We start from the raw sequence: 20,740 nt of genomic DNA on the forward strand, positions 1-20,740 counted from the left end.
TTTCTTATAAACTTATAAACTCACCATGGACCCGTTACATTTGTTCCACCCACTACCCTCCTGATTCTATTTTTCATCTGCAGACATGGCAAAGACTTCAGCAGCTTGTGGGAAAAAAAGTGGAGGGGTTCAATATCTTTACAAACTCCAGTGAAAAAAAGCACACAACACATTAGCTGCAGTGCATCATGACAACACAAATGAGTAGAAAATTATAAACAAAGGCAAAAATTGCGGTGGACACACAATAAATTGTATTCTCCATAGAACATATCAGCAATCACCCTTACCGATGAATGATCTTATAACAGTAATGTGCTCGGATGTGCTGCAGATTGTTGTTTCTGTAGGAAAACAGTTGAATTTTAAATCAGGTTTAAATTAATTTAAAATATATAAACATTGATAATACTGACAGGAACAGGATACACATGTAATTCTGTATTTAGTGACTGACTTTAAACACAACCGAACCTACATACATTACACTGCTTTTCCAGTACACAACACATCAAGACTTACAGTGGATATCCTGGTGGTTGCACTGTGGAACTTTCTGAATAAGACCGAATCTGTGTTACGCAGCATGTACTGCATGATTAAAATACACAAGTGTGCGAGTTTCAGTCCCTTTATTTCTACCACTCTATCATCTACCCTGATCGCAGAGATCATGTCGCACTTATCCTGTCTGAATGCTGCTCAACTGCACCAAGGCCTGGAGAGACAAACCAAACAGAGGCCTCTGCACCCTCAGCTTATATCAGCATTTACAAACCGACAGCGTCATTTCAACAGAAGAGAAAACATTTTCATTTAATATTAGCAAAGAATAATTCTGGGTGAGATTGTGAAAAAAAGCAAATTAAAATACAAAGTGTTCAGAAGCATAAGCTCCCTTTGGACTTTAAGTTTGTTCATGTCAGTGCAAACACTGTCAGTATCTGACATCTAAAAGGGTGCTGATGGGGGGATATATTGCAACAGGCGATTACGCAACGTGCAGAGCTGGAAATGTGATTTGCTTAAAAAATAACAGAAGTACATATAGAAGTAATAAAAAAACTGTATGTGCTCTCACACATTCCATAGTTATGGGCAGTATGTGTCTACATCCTTACAAGTAAAAGACCTGAATCAATCCGTAGTCGTCCTTGTTTGTTTATTCTGTGCTGGCCCCAAAAACCGACTGCAGACCCAATTTGAAAAGCGGCAACCTTCAAATCTGTGTGGTTTAAAGTCCATCATCAGAACCATGTCAAAGTTTGGTAAATGTTTTTGCTGTTTTTCATTTTGGCTCGTGGCAGTGGAAGCAGAACAACAAGCATCTGACTCTTGTACAAGGTGCTACACTGTAAGTACTACAACTATGTTTATTTGTAATTACAATTATTACACACATTCACATTCAAATTTGAGACTCTAGCTACAATATGTGTAGGGATGTGTATAATAAATGTGCTCAGATATAAAATAAAAGTAGAATTGAGCACAACGGTAACTGCAGATAAAAACTGACGTCATCAATGTGAACTGTGCCTCTTGAAGTAACAAGTGAATAAAAGATCTACTCAAACTTTACATGACACAGAGGAACAGAGGAACTGTTGCCTGCAGATATCTTTGTCTTTTCTTCTGTTTTGGGGGGGACTGAAGGGGTGGGGTGGGGTGGGGGTTAATATCATCAAGGGATAAAGCAGCTGATAAGTTTATCATCTTTTTCACATCTTGAGGGACTTTGTATTTTCAGCACGCCTTGATCACACATGGTTCACTAATCAGCGCCTGTGAGTGACCCAATTCATGCTGCTGCTGTTGGCTCGTCAAATTCATTGATTGACTTGTTCGCAAAAGATTAACAACATCTGCCTGGTTGTGGACATTTCAAACACTGGGACATGTATTTTGTCCCAGATTTACTGTGAAAAGAGTAAAAGTCAAGACAAGCTTCTGTAGTCTATCACTTCTTATCACATGAATACTCACAACGAATAGCAGTAAATTGCAGTAAATCCAATTATTGTTATACAAATGAGATATCTAAATTATATTACAAGTAATAAAGTATCATAAAACCATAAGTATCTGATAAGACTGAGCTTTAATGTGCTTTAATCAATTCAAATATCTCATCCAGAGTTCTGTTTGTCTAAAACCTGTAATGGTGCAAAAAGGAGACATTTCACAGATTGATCACAAATGATCAGTTTTGCAAGCCCGAGATATGAGATCCTTTCGAACCTTTTCCCTTTGTCCCTCCACACAGGAGGCTGGGGTGGACTTTGAGCGTTCAAACCGTTGTCTGTGTCTCCCAGTGCTGTGACCGAGCCCGGCCGTGGGTATAAAAGACCTGAGCTGAGGCTTAGGAATCAGTCTCATCTGAGTACTCGCCAGACCCAAGAAGCGAGCTTAACCAACCCAACATGGGGGATTCAAAGCTCTGTCTTCTGCTGCTCCTCAGTACATCTGCTTTGGCTTGTGAGTATAGAATCCGCTGTTTTCCAAGTTTTTCTTTTCAGCTTTTGTGCTATAAATTATTTAATCAGATTATTTCCTAAAAATTCATTGTAACATCCGTCTTTTTACAAATCTTTAAATGTAAGTTAAGAAATTAAGAAACAACTCAAGACTTATTTCTTTGATCTTGATTTTAATTACATTATATATTCTTTCTTTAACACCATCGTCTTCATGGTATTTATTTTTCATTTTTATACCTTCTGCTAGTTTTATTTTAATCCTAAATCTTTAGTTTTATTCTTATAGATCGATGTCATTTCATGTCTTTTATTTTATCGTAAAGCACTTTGAGCTGCATTTTACATATGAAAAGTGCTGTCAGAATACAATGCATTATTATTAATAACTTTCTTTAAAACAACAAATGTTAAAACCATTATCCTTATGTGCCATGAAATAATATTATGACCTAGGACTGAGGGGCTGTTGTAACTCTAGTTAGCAATTGATTTCATTTCATTTAAGAACATTTTATTTTCTTGATTGTTGTTGTTCTGAGTTTGTACCCTCATGGCTGAACGCACTTATTTTAAGTCGCTTTAGATTAAAGCATCAGCTAAAAAAAATGTATTAATAAAATGTATTTATTTAATTTGACATGTAGAGATCCTCAATTGCATTAAAATGACTAAAAACCTACATTGTCCAACTTATTTCCTGAACAGTTGCCCAAGACGAAGATGTGCCAACCTGCCTGTGTAAGTTATTCAAGACTGCTTCAGGGATCAAGATTTAAAATTTTACGGTTAAACTTTTGTGTTTTTGTGTCTTTATTATTATTATTTATAATAATATATATTTTCCATAAAACACTGCTTCTCCCTTGTAATTGTTGATTTTCTTCTCCAGTGGCCACAAGGTACAAGACCCTGCACAAGTATGAGTATCGCTATGAAGCCGAATCTTTGAACGCCATCAACGGAGCTTCCACTCTGAAGAATGGACCCAAAGGCTCTTGCAAGGTACGAGGAAAAATCTTTCACAATCATCCGCTGTAAAAAAACAAACAATTCCCCAAAGACAAATCAAACATTTACCTTCTCTCACAGGTTGAAATCGAAGTGCCTCAGACTTGCAGTTACATCGTCCGCACCACTGACTGTATGCTGAGCGAGGTCGCTGACATGGACACAGAGGGAAACCTCGTGTTCAGACCTGCTGCCGGCTCCGACGCCTTTGCTGCTGAAATGGAGAAGTATGTGACTCCATGAAAATCCCCAATGTCTAGTTAACATTTTATCGCACAACTTTAGGTATTTATGGAGCTATTGCACAAATAACAACATTTAAATACGCTGTTTTCTTTCAGATACCCTCTGAAGGTTGTGGTTGAGGGTGTGTACGATGTGAAACTGTACCCCGAGGAAGGTGAGACTTTAACCATCCTGAACATCAAGAGAGGAATCATCTCTGCTCTGGCTGTTCCTCTGTTGGAAGAAGACAAGAATAAGATTATGGTAAATTAATTTACTAAAAAATGCCCTCTAATACGCATCTTGAGAAATATTTTAATATCACAGTTTAACACCAAGTTATCTATACTTTATGGTATTCACCAAAACGTATTATAAAGCTTTTTATAGTACATTTAACACAAACTTTACTTCTAATCATCTTTATCTCTTACTTTCAGCCCACAATCCACGGCATGTGCAAGACCCATTCCACGGTCAACGCAAGAGAGGACATTGCAACTGACATCACCTTGAACAGGGATCTGTCCGAATGTGACGAGTTTCTCCCAGTGAAAGAGCACACCAGCCCGCTGGCACTGATCTCTGGCATGGTAAGTGGAAACGTGGTGATAAAAGCTGCTTCATGACCTTTCAAGCACCTTTAGTGAGCTAGAATATCTCAAATCAGAAATTACAGATTTCCTTGAGAGAAGTAAATTAGGTGTAAAACTAATGGTTGTCTATAGCCACAGCGATGTGGAAAAAACAAGAAACATGGTTTTGTTGTTGTAATTCAAAAATGACAATTAGAACAATCATATTCATATAACTCCAATATTCCACGACACTAACGTCATTATGTTTTCTGTCTTTCAGCACTACCCTCTTTCTCAGCTGGTCAGAAGCTCCCAGACATGCAACTACAAGTTCGACAATGAGAACAAACACATGACCTCTGGATCCTGCACTGAGAACCACATCCTCATTCCCTTCTCACATAAGTAAGAGAAGCCATATACTAGATGCTCCTTTAGAAAGGTTTATGTACTGATCCGTCTCATATGACTTGTGTGGCATATTTAAGGATAAATGTTCTTCCTACAGGGGAGAATATGGAGTTACCAACGTTGGAAAGCAAGAACTCACTCTGGTTGAGGTTACTCCTTACAACGACAGAGTCTTCGATCACAGTAAGCTCCATTGTTTGATTTATATTGTTTGGATTTAGAGCTGTTTGAAAAGGATCATTAGATGTAACTCAGATTCCCCACCTTTCTTGTGTATCACAGGTGATGTTGCCAAGGATCTTCACATGGAAGCTGTCCATGACAAGAGTGCTTTCCAGGATAAAGATGGTCTGAACCTCCTGAGAGAGCTGACCAATCTGCCCGAGGCCGAGGGTGAGAGGAGGGCCAACCTCTTCCACAAGCTTGTCACCATGGTCCGTGGAATGAAGGCCGAGACCCTGAGTCCCGCCATTCCCGAGGCTCTTGAAGTGTCCCCGGTCCTGACCTACCAGGTTCTGGCCCAGTGTGGAACCCCTGAGTGCAGCAGTGCCATCATGCAGATCCTCAGAACCTTCGACAGCTCTGCAGTCGAGGTTGATGCTGCTGTGTTTGCTCTGGGACTCGTGTCCAATCCCTCTGCCCTCCTGATCAATGACATGCTCGAGATGGCCAAACACAAGCCCAGCAAGCCCATCCTGTATGCCCTGAGCAATATCGTCAAGAGGTGAGTGATGTTAACCATGAGTTATACTCAGCAAAAGAATGACTGAATAATGTTTTAGCTGAGTGTTAAATAAAACAAAGTTAAAAAATATTTGTTTCATATTCTCTCTTCAACAGGTTCTACAAGGCTGAAGGAAAACTGACCCCTGAGATTCACTCTGTGGCTGAGTTCATGGCTTCTCATCTGGGCGACTGCTCCGGTGACCAGGAAACCACTTTCATGTATTTGAGGGTAAGTGTCTCACCCAGTTTCTTCAAGGATATGAATGACGTGATTAAGAGCAACGGAAGCACTGACTTATACTTTGCATGAATTTAGATTCAGTCCAGTGAAGATAATGATCACTTTCCTTTTGATTATAGGTTATTGGAAATATGGCTCCAGCTATGTCCTCTGCTAGTCCTGCACTGAGAGCCGCTGTGATCCAGTGTGTGAACAAACCTGAGGCTTCTCTGGCTGTGCAGCAGGCTGCCATCCAAGCGTTCAGGCTGATTCCCGTCATTGAGGAGGCAAGACAAATTGATTAATTGGTTTTACAGCTTATTAGAATAATTTTCCTGCATGACTGATTCTAATCATGTTGAACCCTCGTTGTCACAGGGTAGAGAGATTCTCATGCAGGTAGTTCTGGACGGTACCACCCCCTTGCAAAAGCGCGTGGCTGCGTATCTGGTACTTATGAAGAACCCCCAGCCAAGTGAACTGGCTCAGCTGGCGGCTGCCCTGCCCCTTGAACAAGACCAACAAGCCAAGAGCTTTGTCATCTCCTACATCACCAACATTTTGTCCTCAACTGAGCCTGAGACCCAAGAGTAAGCAAAAATATCTGCAGCTTTAATTTTAAATGTTTTTATTTTTTAATTTTTGTTTCACCTTTTAGTTGCGAAACCTAGTGGTGAATATGTCCCCTGACACCATCATTGGCTTAACTTTAACATGTATTTTTCTCTCCAACAGACTGAGACAGAAGATCCGTGATGCCCTGCAGGGAAATGAGATTGGAGCCACTATGGACCCCACCAAGTTCTCTCGCAACTACAAGATGGGATCTGTGGAGGGAAACATGATCTTTGAGGGTACCAGCTATCTGCCCAAGGAAGTCATGCTTGAGATGACTCTCAAGGCCTTTGGCTATGATATGGACATGATTGAGGTAAATATGTTGTGCCATCAGACATTTTGAAACGTGACAAGTTGTGTCTAGTTGTGATAGTAAGTGTTATAAATGTGTCACCTTTACAGTTTGGAATGGAGGGCCAAGGATTTGAGCCAACAGTTGAAGCCCTGTTTGGACAGAATGGATTCTTCCCTGACACTGCCATGAAGACAATGTTCTTTGTATCTGAAAACATGCCATTGAAAGTTAGTGAGATGCTGCAGACTATAATTCCTGCTCTGAAGAAGGACAGGATGAAGAGACAGGTATTCAAAGAAACTTGTTTGTATAAAGAAAGTGTGTTGAATATCTTGTTTTTAGGCGAGTGATTAATTTGGTAATATATGCACAGGCCACCCAGGACTTTGTGAAACAGATCGGAAGCAACCTGAACAAACTTGTGGGTGAACTGAAGTCTGCTCAGTCTCCTGAGGCCATGGTTTACATGAAACTTCTGGGAAATGAGCTGGGATATCTGAAGACCAACGAAATTCAGGAGATGGCCTACTCTGCTACAATGATGATCGACAGCATGATGAAGATGTTCCCTGGTGATGTAAGGAAGTGTTAGAATTTTAGTGTTCTTATTTTAAAGAGCATTTAAACAATTTTATGTTTTATAAACAGTTTATGATTTAAATGTCCTGTGTATTTTTATTTCCTACAGCTAATGAAGGCTTTGATGACCAAGACTGACAATACAATCTTTGCCCACTACATGTTCATGGACAATGAATTCTTCCTGTCCACTCTAACTGGTGTGCCTCTGAGGATTGCACTGTCTGGTACCTTCACTCCTGGTATCAAGGGTGGACTTCACATTGCTCGTGATATGGTAAAAATCCCTAAATGTGCTTATAAATCTTACACAAATATTTTAAATTTCACAACATCAACAAAACCATTTATATTTGTCCTGTTTTGTCCACGCAGAGTGAAGTTGCATTCATGCCCTCTGCTGGCATTGAGTTTGTAACTCAGGTTGGATCCCACATCCCTGAATATGTCGACTCTGGATTAGAGATGCACACCAACATTTTCCACGAGAGTGGACTCAGTGCCAAGATCTCCATGGAACGTGACTCAGTCAAGCTGACCATCCCTGCACCAGTGAATCCCACAAAGCTCATCAAAATGACGTAAGCCATAGAGCTTTCAAATATTATACAAGTAATAGTTTCTCTGCAACATTGGTTGAAATGCAGCTGTTAATCTAGCTAACCTGAAGTACAAAGTGTACCATGATGTTTCACAAGGGAACATTCAAGAAATAGAAGCAATGTTGTGTTATCTTAAGTACAACAGCCTTTACTTTGTGTCATCAACTTTGCCATGTTTAAATTTAAGATAATAGCCAAATTTCAGATTTAAAATTTTCTCCATTTAAATTTTAGAAACACCCTGGTGGCCGTGACTGGAAAAGAGGTGATGACCATCCCCCCAACAGTGATGGACAAGGTTGATGTGAGTGAGTGCACTCCTTTCTTCGCTGGAATGAAATACTGCACCGCTCTGCAGTACATTGATGCTTCCTCTCAAGAGACAACCCCCTACTTCCCCTTCACTGGAGACAGCAAGTAAGCAACATTTTCTGAAACACCCACTAATTATCATTTCTGAAATGAACTTGTTTAAACAAGATGTATTTAATTCACCTTGGTAGATTTGCTGTGGAGCTCCACCCTACTGGCGAAGTCACTGAGTACACAGCCACTGTTGCCTACGAGCTCCTCAGGGAGGGAGAAGAGGGCAGGCAGAAGGTTGACTCTGTGAAGCTCATTGTGAGGGCTGAAGGTAAGTTGCAGTACATTTGGACAATATGATCAAATCCTTCCACTGTTGAAGTGGCCCACAAGCTTAAAATTACACTCTTGGTCTCCCAACAACAGGTGCAGAGCCCACTGAGGCCGTAGCAATGCTGAAGTACAACAGAAGGAAGAATGTCGTCACAGCTGACTTAAAGATCCCCGACTACGATGTAGAGGCTGGACTCAGGCTGGGTGTTGTTGATGGAAACACCAAGGGCAAAGGAACTCATTCAATCTCTCTGGACTTTGTAAACAAGAACATCCCTCAGCTCTCCCTGGTTGGCCGCGCCAAGTAAGAAATCAGCCATTAATCCTCATCAAATAACATTAATGTCACTCTTGTCATTAAATTGACACTAACCAATTGGTACACATTTCAGTCTGAAGGCCATGAAGGAAGCAATGCTGCAAGTCCAGCTTCTTGTCCCCTCACTCAATGCTGATGCCACTGTCACAGCTAACATGAAGCATGGTGAAGAATTGGAGCTGGAGCTTGAGAGTGAAATCAAAGTAAAGGACGCCGTCTCTAAACAGACGGTCGAGATTAAATATGGTAATGTATTTTCCACCTGCCTTTCTTAGAATAATATTCCGTTAAAACGATTCTTTCTATAGTAACGTCACATCCTAAATGTAGCAACACATGACACCGTGACATGTGACGTGAGATCAAATTTTGAAGTACGTAGATTTAATTGATCTGTGTACTGTTGCAGATGCCAGCAAGTTTGAAGTTGAATTCAAGTCTGATGTGAACGCCCAGACCACCATGTTGCCAAGTGCTGACATGTTGGAGAAGTATGGCAACCAGTTGCTTGACGCACATGTGGGAGAGGCAGACATGAAAGTCCGTGACATCTTCCAGAAGTTTGGCGAGGTAAGCGTCTTGGATTTAAGATTTGTAGGTTTTTGTTTTGAAAAAATAAGTAAAGCAGGCATTAAAAAACTCTTGTCTTTTTAGGCTGCGAACAACTACATGGACAATTATGGTGCTGACCACCTCCCTTACATCCAGAATGTCAGAGTACCTGATATGCCTGCGATTTCTCTGCCAGAGACATTGTTCCTGAATACGTAAGTGTGGAACATTTCATGGTGCTAAATGCTACAAATGACTATTATTATTATTTTCTAAACCTTAATGCATTTTATTTTTGTATTTTTTAACAGTGAGGCTAAGGCTTCATACTACTTCAACAATGAGCATTTCACCATCACTATCCCTCTCCCTCTCGGAGGAAAGACCACAGAGGAGCTTAACTTCCCAGCAGCTCTGACCACACCTAGCCTGTCTCTGCCTCAGTTCGGCCTCGAGATTGTCTCCATGGAGATTCCAATCCCAGAACTTGTTGTGCCCAAGCGTCTTGCTCTGTCTATTCCTCTTTTCGGCAAAGCTGAAGTTTCATCTATGATGAAAAGCAACCTTTATGATGCAGAGGCCTCATTTTCTGCTGGCAAAGATGTGGTGGAAACACCAAGCTACTCAGCGAAGTTTGACGTGAAAGGAACTTCCCCAATTGACGTCCTGTCAATAAAGATTGAAGGTAATTCAGATTTAAATTATTAATAATTTCTTACATCCATGTTATTCTAAATTTACATTGTAAGTGATGTGTTGTTCACTTTTAGTGGAACAGATTCATGTAACAGTTTCCTTTTCCCACTGATGATATATTACGTGGCTTATTTCAGTAACAGTGCAACAATATAACAATGCACTGATCTCTGCTGATACAGCAGTTGATTGTGCATATTGTGTTTGGTATTTTACCCAATGATTCACACTATGCATATTTTCTTCTTTTGTCTCTTATTTAGGCTCAGGAATGTTGATGACAACTGATTCCATTAATGCTCAATTGAAAAGCTCTTTGGTCCATAAATTCATTGAAGCCAGTGTTAGCATAACTGAAGACGCAACCTTCACTGATAAACTCAATTTGAAATCAAGCAGCAAGATTGAAGCCACAAGTCCATTTGGTCTCAATGTCGCACTAGAGCACACAGGCATGACTGGATTCAACACTGAGGAAATCTCTGCTGATAGCAAGTTTGATGCAATGTTCAAGGCTGGACCCATGTACGGCAAAACCATCTCCACCCAGTCATTCACCATCTTCCCATTCAGGCAAGAAGCAAAGCTTGATTCTACCGTCCAGATTGACTCCACAGTTATCAATGCTCAGAACACAATCGCAGCATCCCTTGCCAATGGTGAATTCTCTCTTGTGTCTAACACCAATGCCTTTGAAAACCTCTTGACACATGTTGGTGAGCTTTCCTTCAAAGAAAGCAAGCTGTCATTGAAAGGTGATGCCATTGTCCTTGCTCTCGGCATGAAGATTCGCAACCAGGCTGAAGCCTCAGCTGGTGCAAGTGAAGTCGTCATTAGGATCGAGACAAATGCCGACCAGACTGAAAACAGTGTTTCCTCTCTGCTGACTGCCACTCTTGATGTCAATGGTCTGGCTGTAAACAGCGATGCCACCTTGAAACTTCTTGAGAATGAAGCTATTCACAACGCTGTTCTGAAGATGAACAAGGACGGTTTGATCACAAGTGGAAAAAACACCCTGCAGAGCCCCCTGTCCCTAGAAAACAGCTTCAATGCTGAGCTTGATGCTTCCAGAGCTACTTTATCTATTAACAACAAGGCTGCAATGAGTGATGTCAAGGTAGACAATGCAAATACTCTCGTGATTACTCTTGCTAGCCTAGACATCAGCTCAAAGGCTGAGGCCACAGCCAGCGAGTATGCCTCTTACACCCATGATATCCTCATCAACATGAAACCCTACACCGCTTCTGCCAATGTTAATAACAACCTGAGACTTCTGGCTGTCAACTTCATTAATGAGGCTCAGCTGCAGGCAGAGTTGTACAAGATGGACCTGACCGGAAGCCTGAAAGCCCTCTACGGTGAGGAAGAGATCAAGCACATCTATCAGGTGATGTATGCTGATATGACTGCAAATGCAAAGTGTAGCACCACTGGAAAACTCTTTGGAACCCACATGAACCAGAATACCGAGCTGGAAGTTGTTGGTCTTGCTGCCAGGCTCTCCAACGATGCCCGTTTCAACTCACAGCCAATGCGCTTTGATCACACCATCCGCTGCAGCGTTGTTCCTTTTGATTTCAACCTCGATGCTGTTGTCAACGGTGATGGAGACATCAACGCATACGGAAAGCACAGTGCTCAGCTGTATGGCAAGTTCCTCCTGAAAGCTCAACCTCTGGCTCTTGCTAGTTCACATGAGTGCAGAGCATCAGTAACCCAGCAGTTAGATACTGGCTTTTCCCTTGAGACCACATTCGACAACAAAATGGACACTGTTCTGACACCCCAAGAGCAGAAGACCAGTTTTAGAATGAAATCTAAAATGAATGAGCATGTCTTCAATCAGGACATGAGTGTGTACAATACCCCTGAGAGAACTGGAATTGAAGTCTCTGGCACCATCCTCACAAACCTCATCAACATAGATTCTGCAGACAACCAGGAATTCACCATCTCTGGCTTCCTCAAGTACGACAAGAACACAGACAGTCATATCATTCAGATCCCTCTTTTTAACAATCTCCCTGCCCTCTTGGAAACTGTGAAAGGCTTCATCGTGTATGTTGCTGAGACTTTGCAAGACTGCATCAACAACGAGGAGATAAAGGCTAAACTTGAGGCTCTTCCCCAGCATGTGAGTGACTTTGTTTCCCAATTGAATATTGAAGGCAAAGTAAACCAACTTAAGCAGTATTTCACTGATCTTACCCAAGAATATGCAATTTCCATGGACGATGTGGAGGCTTCTTTAAGTAACCTGAAGGTTACCTTTGAAAAACTGCTGGCTGATCTAACTGTTTACATCCAACAATTTGTTGGTATGATGGAAGAACTTCTTAGTGGCAGCCTCCCTGAAACACTCGCTCAGAGTATCCAGCAACATCTGAATGCCTTTAACGAGGAATATGACATCAAGGCTCTGGTTGTGTATGTGATTGACACCGTAAGGGAGATGGTCCAGCAGTTTGACCTGGAAAAACTGAAGGGCAGCAGCATTGCCTTCCTGCTTGACATTGATGCCAAGTATGAAATCCAAGCTAAACTACAGACAATCATGTCAGAGATTAAGCAAATGGTTGAGACCTTTGACTTGCAAAACTTTGTTGCTGAACTGAAAAGTTACATTACATCTATGAACTTCAGAGCTCACTTTGAGGAACTCATTAGTCAGATTCCCTCAGAGATTCTCAGCAATGTAAGAGATTATGTTCGGAAAATGATTGAGGACCTTGACATCATCGGCAAGATCAACACCTTCTATGCCAAGTTGAGAGAGTTAATCGTCAAGTTTGAGGCTGACAAAATGGTTCAAGCTGCCTTGGAAAAGGCTGTCGAGCTCATCGAGCAGTTCAAAATTCAGGAAACCATCCAAGCTGTCGTCAACAAGGTGAAGGAAGCAGATATACCAACCAAATTCATGGGAATGTTCCAGAGTGCAATCGACTACTTGAAATCAACTGACGTCAAGGATATAATTGAACAGCTTAATATGTATATTGAAACTGTTGTGCGACAGCTGACATCATTTAATTACAACGACTTTGTTAACTCTCTCAATCAAATTGTTTCTACGTGCGAAGTATACCTGAATGAGTTCATCAGAGATTTTGAAATTGGCCAGAAACTTGCAGCAACAAGAGATTTTGTCAATTTGGCCTTGTCCTCTCTTAAAGGCTTCACGGAGCGTGTGAGAGACATCAAAATTGCAGAGATGATTAAATCAGTCAAGGATGTCATTGACGAGAACCTGCTGAAGAACCTGAAGAGCTGTGCTGAATTTGTGAAACAGGAATTAACAAATCTGGATGTCAACGCTGTGATTAACAGTTGTCTGGACTCTGTGAGGGAGCACTACACAACGGTTGTAACCATCGTCACTGAAGTATTCAACAGCACGGTTGAGATGGTAAAGTCTGTGTTACCTGAGCAAAAGATCATAAGCGAGATGCAGCAGATTGCTGATGGCCTAATCAGAGAACTGAAAAAAGCTGAGTTGGCCACGCCATCCTTCACCGTTCCGTTTACTGATCTTGTTGTGCCTTCCATTATGTTCAGCATGGATACGCTCGAACACATTGAAATCCCAACACAATTGGACATCCCTGAATTCACCATCCTGGGCTTCCAAGCAGTAAAGGCCACCACAATTTCCTTTGATGACATCAAGCAGAAAATCCTTGAGCTTATTGATATGATTGTAAACCTTGACATCCAAATTCCTGATGTTGATGCTTTCTTTGGAGATCTGACAATGACCTACCTCCCCCCCATGCCTGAGCTTTCTCTTCCAGAATTCACTCTTCCCGCGATGGATTTCCCTGCCTTCCCAGAAGTTCCTCTAGAAAAACTTGTTCAGTCTCTTCAGATTCCTACTGGTAAGCTGCCAACCATCCCAAGTGAGTTCATGTTCCCATGCTTTGGTAAACTCTTTGGTGAGATCAAATTCATCACTCCTATCTACACCATCAAGACTTCTGCTGAGTTCCAGAACTCCACTGAGAGTGACATGTCACCTAAGTTCTCTGGATTCTTCACCTCCCAGGCCACATCTCCAAGCTTTGAAAGTCTTAATTACAAACTTGACTCCACTGCCCAGATTGGACTCCCAAAAATGAGTCGTGTCGTTGTAGCCGAGACTCTGAAGTTTGACCATCTTGCTCTCGGAGTTGACCATCAGGCATCTGTATCCCTCTATGGTCTATCAGGCCAGGCTCAAGCCAAGACAACAGTTAAGGTCACCACTACACCCTATACTGCTGAATTTATGAACACAGCATTTATTGCTATTGAAGGAGGAATGTCTGCTACTCTCGATACAACCTACACTCATGTGTTGACCCCAATTTTCAATGTCAGAAGTGAGGCCACTTTAACCCAGAAATCCGTTGCTCGCCAAGACGGCCTCACACTCACTCTTACATTTGACAATTCAGGCACTGGCAAAGTTAATGCTGAAGAGGGCCAACACAAGAGCAACCTGATCTTGTCACTCACTCCTAGCATTATCACTCTAACTTTCACTGGCGACACAGACTGTGCCATCATAAAGATGAAACAGCAAATTGCTGCTGAAATGGGCACCTTTTCATACTTTAAGGTTGATTTACGCAATGAGGCCGAGACACCATTCATCAAAAACAGTCTTCTTGTTGCATCTGCAAACGCCAACCTTCATGATTTCAAGGCGGAGCTGAAGGCCAACCATGACACAGAACTGCATGGCGTAGTCAGTGGAGTCCTGTCCAATGGACTGAACATTGTTGCCCATCCTAATGAGTTTGTCTTCGAATTCCAAAACAAAGGAAATGCCAAGGTCAGCATTTTTGACACTCTGATCGCTAAGATCGATCTCCAGAATGACTACTCAGCTACCGTCAAGCCTGACATCCAACATTTGAACACAGTTGCTGTGGCTCGCCTGAATCAGTACAAAATGCATTACAACCTAACTGTTAACAATGACCAAAATGAGGCTGCCCTCATTGTTGCCATGGATGGTGAGGCTAATCTTGACTTCCTGACATCCCCCATCAGCATTCCTGAGCTAGATCTGCCTTTTGTTGACTTCAAGACTCCAGCCATCAGTGAACTGAACTTGTATGAGCAGACTGGATTAGACAAGATTTTGACTACCACTGAGCAAACCGTTGATGTAGATGCCAAGATTGTTTACCAGAAAAGGAAAGCTGCTCCACTTGTGGATGTGATGGGTCTGGTCCACATTCCCCATCTGGGTGATCTGATCACAGAATTGTCCCTCAAGTCTGCCATCCTCAATCTGAATGCCAATGCTGGACTGTACACTGAAGATAACATTGTCTTCCGTCTGGGAGCTACCACAGTCTCTGTGTTTGAGGGTCTGAACGCCAAACTCGATGGCACTACCAGTCTGACCACCAAGAGAGGACTCAAGTTGGCCAACTCTCTGTCCCTTGAAAATCGTCACATTGAAGGCACTCATGACAGCTCCATCACTGTGAGTACTGAAACTTTTGAACCTGCCGTCTCTGTGGCTACTATTGCAAAGATTTCCCTGCCCATTCTCAATCTGGAGGCAAACCAAAATCTGGTTGCAGACACCAAAACCAAAGCAAATGCTGTCTCCACCTTGAGGGTGAAGGCTGATTGCAACATCCCCATGATCAAGGCAGTTGGAAAGGCAGAGGTTGACCACAGTCTGAAGCTGGAAGGAGCTTTTGAGTATATCTCCATGGAGTCATCTACCAGAGCAAACATGGATGGAACAGTGCTTGAAGATTACCTAGTATTGGGAGTCCTTGATAATGAGTTCAATATGTACCTGAATAATGATGGCCTGCGCTCCACCTCCAAGATTATTGCCGACGCCAAACTTAACCATGGCACTGACAAACTCTTTGGCCTGGATGTGAATGAAAATCTTGCCGTTGAAGCCTCCCTGAGCAGAGTGTATGCAGTGCTGAAGTATACTAGCAACAATGAGGCAGACCTGTTCAGTTTCAACACCAATGGGAAGCACATTGCCCAGGCAACCATTGACTTTACGCCAGTGTCTTCCTTGATTGCCGATATTGAGATCGATATCTCTCAGCCCAGCAGTCTGGGTGAGCTGACCATCTTTGAGAAAACTGTTGCTGAAGTAACAGCTGACAAGCAGAAGATCTCTACCAACGCGAAGTTCATCAGCCCATTGTACAGCACAAACCTGGCAGCAGAAATCGAGGGCAATGCTCCAGTCTTCAAAATCACCTTTAAGTCCTCTGCCACCTCTGTGATTGTCTTCTTGGAATACGACCTGGATGGTGAGTTTATTTACACCCACTCAAATAGATTTACCTGTTTTTTGTGTCAAGCATCTTCAGAAACTAAATCCTAAAAATTTGTTGTTCGACAGCATCCACTTCTGCCACATTTGAGGATGAAGCTCTGAAGATGAATAGCAAGGTTGTCCTGACACATAGTGACATGACCATGAATGTCAATCATGCCATTGCCCAGGCCTTGAGGTAACAGGATTTGTATTTAATACACATTATGTTACAGAAACTGCTTCTCAAGGATATAATAACGAAATAATTTTCTTCATATTTTAGGAAAAGGCGCCAGGCTGATGACAGGTAAGGCTCCTATTTCTTCTTGCTTATGTCTTATTATTTCTTTAATTTATACAATAATAAATATCAGATTGAAAAGTTGTCTGGATTTTTCATTTAACATGCTTTCTTTCTCTTCCAGCGTCTCTCACAACACCCTGACTGTGGACATCACCAGTCCTACTTTCACCGACATGAACATCCGTTTTGCCGTTCGCACAGATGGTATCAGTGGCTCAGTATCCACCCCACACAATGGATTCCTCGGCCTTCAGCTCAGCGGCAGAGTCCCATCTCAGATGAACGCTAGATTCTACGGCCGTTATCCTGTGAGTATCATTAACATTGCCTTTTTGGAAAAGCTAAATATATTTAAAATATGTTTAAAATAATATTCTGTTTTCCCCTTTTCAACAGTCTGCCCCAGAGGATGATGTTGACATCTTGGCCATCAGATCATCTCCTAAAAACGCTGACAAGATGACCCTTCACGTTGCTTACAACATGGAGGCACCAAAAGTACTGCTCTCTGAGCTCAAGATGAAACTCCCCTCCATCCTCTCTTCATTCACAGTGTTTGCTGACAAGTACCAGATCACAACAAAGATGAGTGACTTGAAGGACTCTGTTCTTAACCGCATCAACGAGGCCTACGCTGCAGCTATCAACTATGACGATCAAATGAGCCAGCTGTCAATCTTCTACAGGAACACCATTGTTGAGTACCAGAAGACTGTCCAGGTCCTCTTGGATGCTGTCATTAAGGTTCTGAGAGAGACCCAGTTCAAAGTGCCCGGTTCTGATGAGATGACCACTCTTCCTGAGGTCCTGAAGAAGCTCACCACAAGCATTGCAGCTATGCTAGATGCAACCATTAAGATTACCTATGAAAATATGGAAGTCTACTATAACCTCTTTATTGATAATATCAGCAGCATTAAATTGAGAATGCCAGTTGGCGATGTAATTACTGGTGGTCAGGTCTTGGATCAGATCAAAGCAACGTTTAGGAATGTATTCGATGAACTGGTGGACTTTGTGAAAAATATGGAGAGTCTTGACACAATGCTAGTGAAAATTGGAGAGACCCTGAAGGCTGTTGTTGAGAAATCTCAGGAGTTTGTTGACTCTATCAAGTCTGACTATTTAGATGCAGTGTTCATCAACATCAATGCCCTCTATCTTAACCTTTTCACATTTGTGAAGAATGTTGTTGACCAGATTTATCTGAATGTAGATCCCCACAATGCATTTGAGAACATCATGAACATGCTCATTCATGCTGTGGAACAGTTCAATAACACTGCCTCTGCTTTCCTGCAGCAAACTTCAGAGGAAGCTCAAGCCTACGTTAAAGTTAGTGAAGGAAAACTTGAGCTTGACCTTCCACTTGCCTTCCATCATTAATTAATTGAGGCTGTAATAATAACAGTGTAACATCTGAAAAACTAACATCTCTTTAGAAAACATGTTTGGAAGGAATCTGGATAATTAGTTCTTTAACCATATTTATACCAATAGGTTTAGTAGAAACAGCTGTTGTATCACGTCAATTTTGATGTTTTATTGTGTACATGTCAAACTTTACCAGACTCAATAAAATACATCAACGCAATCATCTGTAGTAGTGTGATTTCCTGCTTCATGACGTTGAATGAAATTCAAATCAAAACTTTATATGTGTGACAGCAACTCAGCCTCTGGAATTATAAACTACATCACTGAGTGAATTGGTACTTTTGAATAACCGGGAATGAGCAATTTCCTGACTCTTGGTATGTCTTTGTTCTTATTATCCACCAAACAATTTTCTACATTGAAAACTCAAACACAACACAATGGGATTTTAACAAAGAGTTTCACTATAGGCCTACTACACATGCATCAACAGTAAAGGTTTACATACATCCATCACAAACAGCACAAAAATACTAGTACAGAGCAGACATTGAAACCAAACTAGCCACAACATCTGTGTGAAATACTCATGTGAACCTCTACAAAGTTTAGCACCCTAAACACATCAAACAGCCAATTAAAAAGGTAGAACCAAAGGTCAAAAAGTCAGATTTTTACACTGTCTCATGATGCCTTATAATCAGCATGTGCAGCCAACACAAAAGCATCTTTGCACTTTAGACAGTTCCTGTGGTAAAAAAAAATCCTAAAAGTAGGAACTGCGGAAGAGCACCTTTAATGGCATTTACAAGAAAATGGCTGCAGGCCTAAATGATCCTGACATGTCCTATGACTGCTTCATATTTACTTGAAGATGAAACTTTTGGTTGCAACTGTAGATGTATTGTTTTCCTCTCTTATCTGCAATCAAGGAGATTGTGTGATGAAGAAATTTAAATTGATCTTATGAGCAGTTTTCTTTTACATACAGTAGGTTTAGGGAATTACACAATTAACTGGGCTTTCAGGTCCTTTTCCATCCTTTACACAGATCAGTGAGCGTGTCCACTGTTATTGTTTGACGATCCAATCAAGTGGACTAATGTGGTAGTGTTAACAAAGTCACACTTTACAATATATAGGGCAGGCCTACATGAAAAACCAAACCAGTTTGACATGAAAAGTAGTGGTGCACCGATGTATTGGCCGTACATCAGCAGCGGCCGATATTCGCCTCGTTTACTGCCATCAGCGTATCGGTAATAAACTTGACTTTCACCGATGGAATTGGCCGATGTTCCTTGGTATTGTAACGTCTGCGCCTCACAGACGACACGGAACTTCTTCTCTTATTTGTAACTTTATTAAAGTCAACACGAACATGTCACACTCCTTGTTCATTCTCCGGCACTCCACACATCAACAACCATAGACATATATAAAGGCTAGATGTCTCGTTCGACAGAGCCGGACGTCACCACATGGCGGCCATCTTGCTAGGGGGCAGCTCGCTCACCCATAACATTGTGTTGGTAGTGGTAAATAACCATAACTTGCTCAATTTTCAACCGATTTTGAAACAGTCTGGTTTGTTATAAACGTCAGAGATGTAGATATGACACTGCAAACTTATGAATAATTATGTTATTTTCTAAAAAAAATAAAATAATTTATGCAGTGTCATAACTAAATCTCTGACGATTATGACAAACCAGACCGTTTCAAAATCGGTTGAAAATTGAGTAAGTTATGGTTATTTACCACTACCAACACAATGTTATGGGTGAGCGAGCTGCCCCCTAGCAAGATGGCCGCCATGTGGTGACGTCCGGCTCCGTTGGCCGGCAACGCAGAAGAGACATCTAGCCTTTATATTTGTCTATGTCAACAATCGTCTTTGACACTTCCTTCCTCATTCACCCCTGACCCCCAACAAGCCAGCCAATGAGAACCTGTCATCCCACACAACCCCACCCCATTGCTCTAGAACTGTCACATGCCCCACCCCAACCTGTTCACTGACCCTCAGGACATCTCAATACTCCTTTAACAGGGTGTCTTAACTGAACATAAGTCATAACAAAACATAAGCATAAACCCAGTCCGTTACACTATGTTTTCTGCAGCCTGCCAATCTGGCAACCAGATTACATCCCTTGGTTGTGGTACACTCACACACCCAAAACAGGGCAATCTGAGGAGGGCTGTTTTAGACAGGGTAAAAAGGGTGCTGTTTTAAATTATCCTTGTGGTATTTTGACCAAAATATGTTACAGACATTTCATTAAGGAACCATATTAACTTGTGGTAAAATGGGCATAATATACTCCTTTAAATAAAGTTTAGTTAAAAAAAAAGATGTTTCATAAATCTGATTGAATTTGTGCTCATTAAAAGGTAAGAGTGATAAATGGCTGAAATAATTTAAAATAGTGCTTCTTAAATAAGGATTTAATTATTTTCCTGGCACAAAAGGGTGAATGAATAACAACAAAAACAAAATAAACAAATATCGGCTAGCGGCCAAGAATTTTCATATCGGTGCATCCCTAATGAAAAGCCTTCTTGGATTAGATAATGACCCTTTTCCCAACACCCAAGTAATATTAAAGCAATTTTTTTCTTTAAGCAGCCAAATCCGATTAGTTAATCTATCCTGATACTTTGCTATTTATAAGGAAAGAAGATAAAATATATAAAGAAAGACGCCTCTTTGTTTGAACAGAAAAGAGCAGAGGAATAGAATTTTTGATTGAACCGCAAAAAGAACTACGCTACATCTACTGTGTACTGTAGTCAGCTGTATCCTACCACAATAA

General features: G+C 41.4%; 1 protein-coding gene across 1 annotated transcript; it reads left to right on the forward strand.

The window, feature by feature from the left end:
- The first annotated feature begins 2,283 nt into the window (after positions 1 to 2,283).
- Positions 2,284 to 18,138, forward strand: apobb.1 (apolipoprotein Bb, tandem duplicate 1). Its single transcript, XM_061091928.1, has 29 exons — positions 2,284 to 2,478; positions 3,186 to 3,218; positions 3,370 to 3,482; positions 3,570 to 3,715; positions 3,830 to 3,977; positions 4,154 to 4,306; positions 4,572 to 4,696; positions 4,800 to 4,885; positions 4,985 to 5,426; positions 5,543 to 5,657; positions 5,789 to 5,935; positions 6,027 to 6,238; positions 6,384 to 6,579; positions 6,669 to 6,848; positions 6,935 to 7,138; positions 7,250 to 7,417; positions 7,516 to 7,721; positions 7,977 to 8,159; positions 8,246 to 8,376; positions 8,472 to 8,682; positions 8,771 to 8,943; positions 9,107 to 9,267; positions 9,352 to 9,464; positions 9,561 to 9,934; positions 10,209 to 16,232; positions 16,325 to 16,436; positions 16,524 to 16,547; positions 16,666 to 16,852; positions 16,941 to 18,138. Exons 1-29 carry the CDS (start codon positions 2,424 to 2,426, stop codon positions 17,928 to 17,930), a joined length of 11,412 nt encoding a protein of 3,803 aa, XP_060947911.1. The 5' UTR covers positions 2,284 to 2,423; the 3' UTR covers positions 17,931 to 18,138.
- The last annotated feature ends 2,602 nt before the right edge of the window (positions 18,139 to 20,740 follow it).

Source organism: Limanda limanda, chromosome 18, assembly GCF_963576545.1.
Source record: "Limanda limanda chromosome 18, fLimLim1.1, whole genome shotgun sequence".
In the NCBI taxonomy this organism is placed as follows: domain Eukaryota; kingdom Metazoa; phylum Chordata; class Actinopteri; order Pleuronectiformes; family Pleuronectidae; genus Limanda; species Limanda limanda.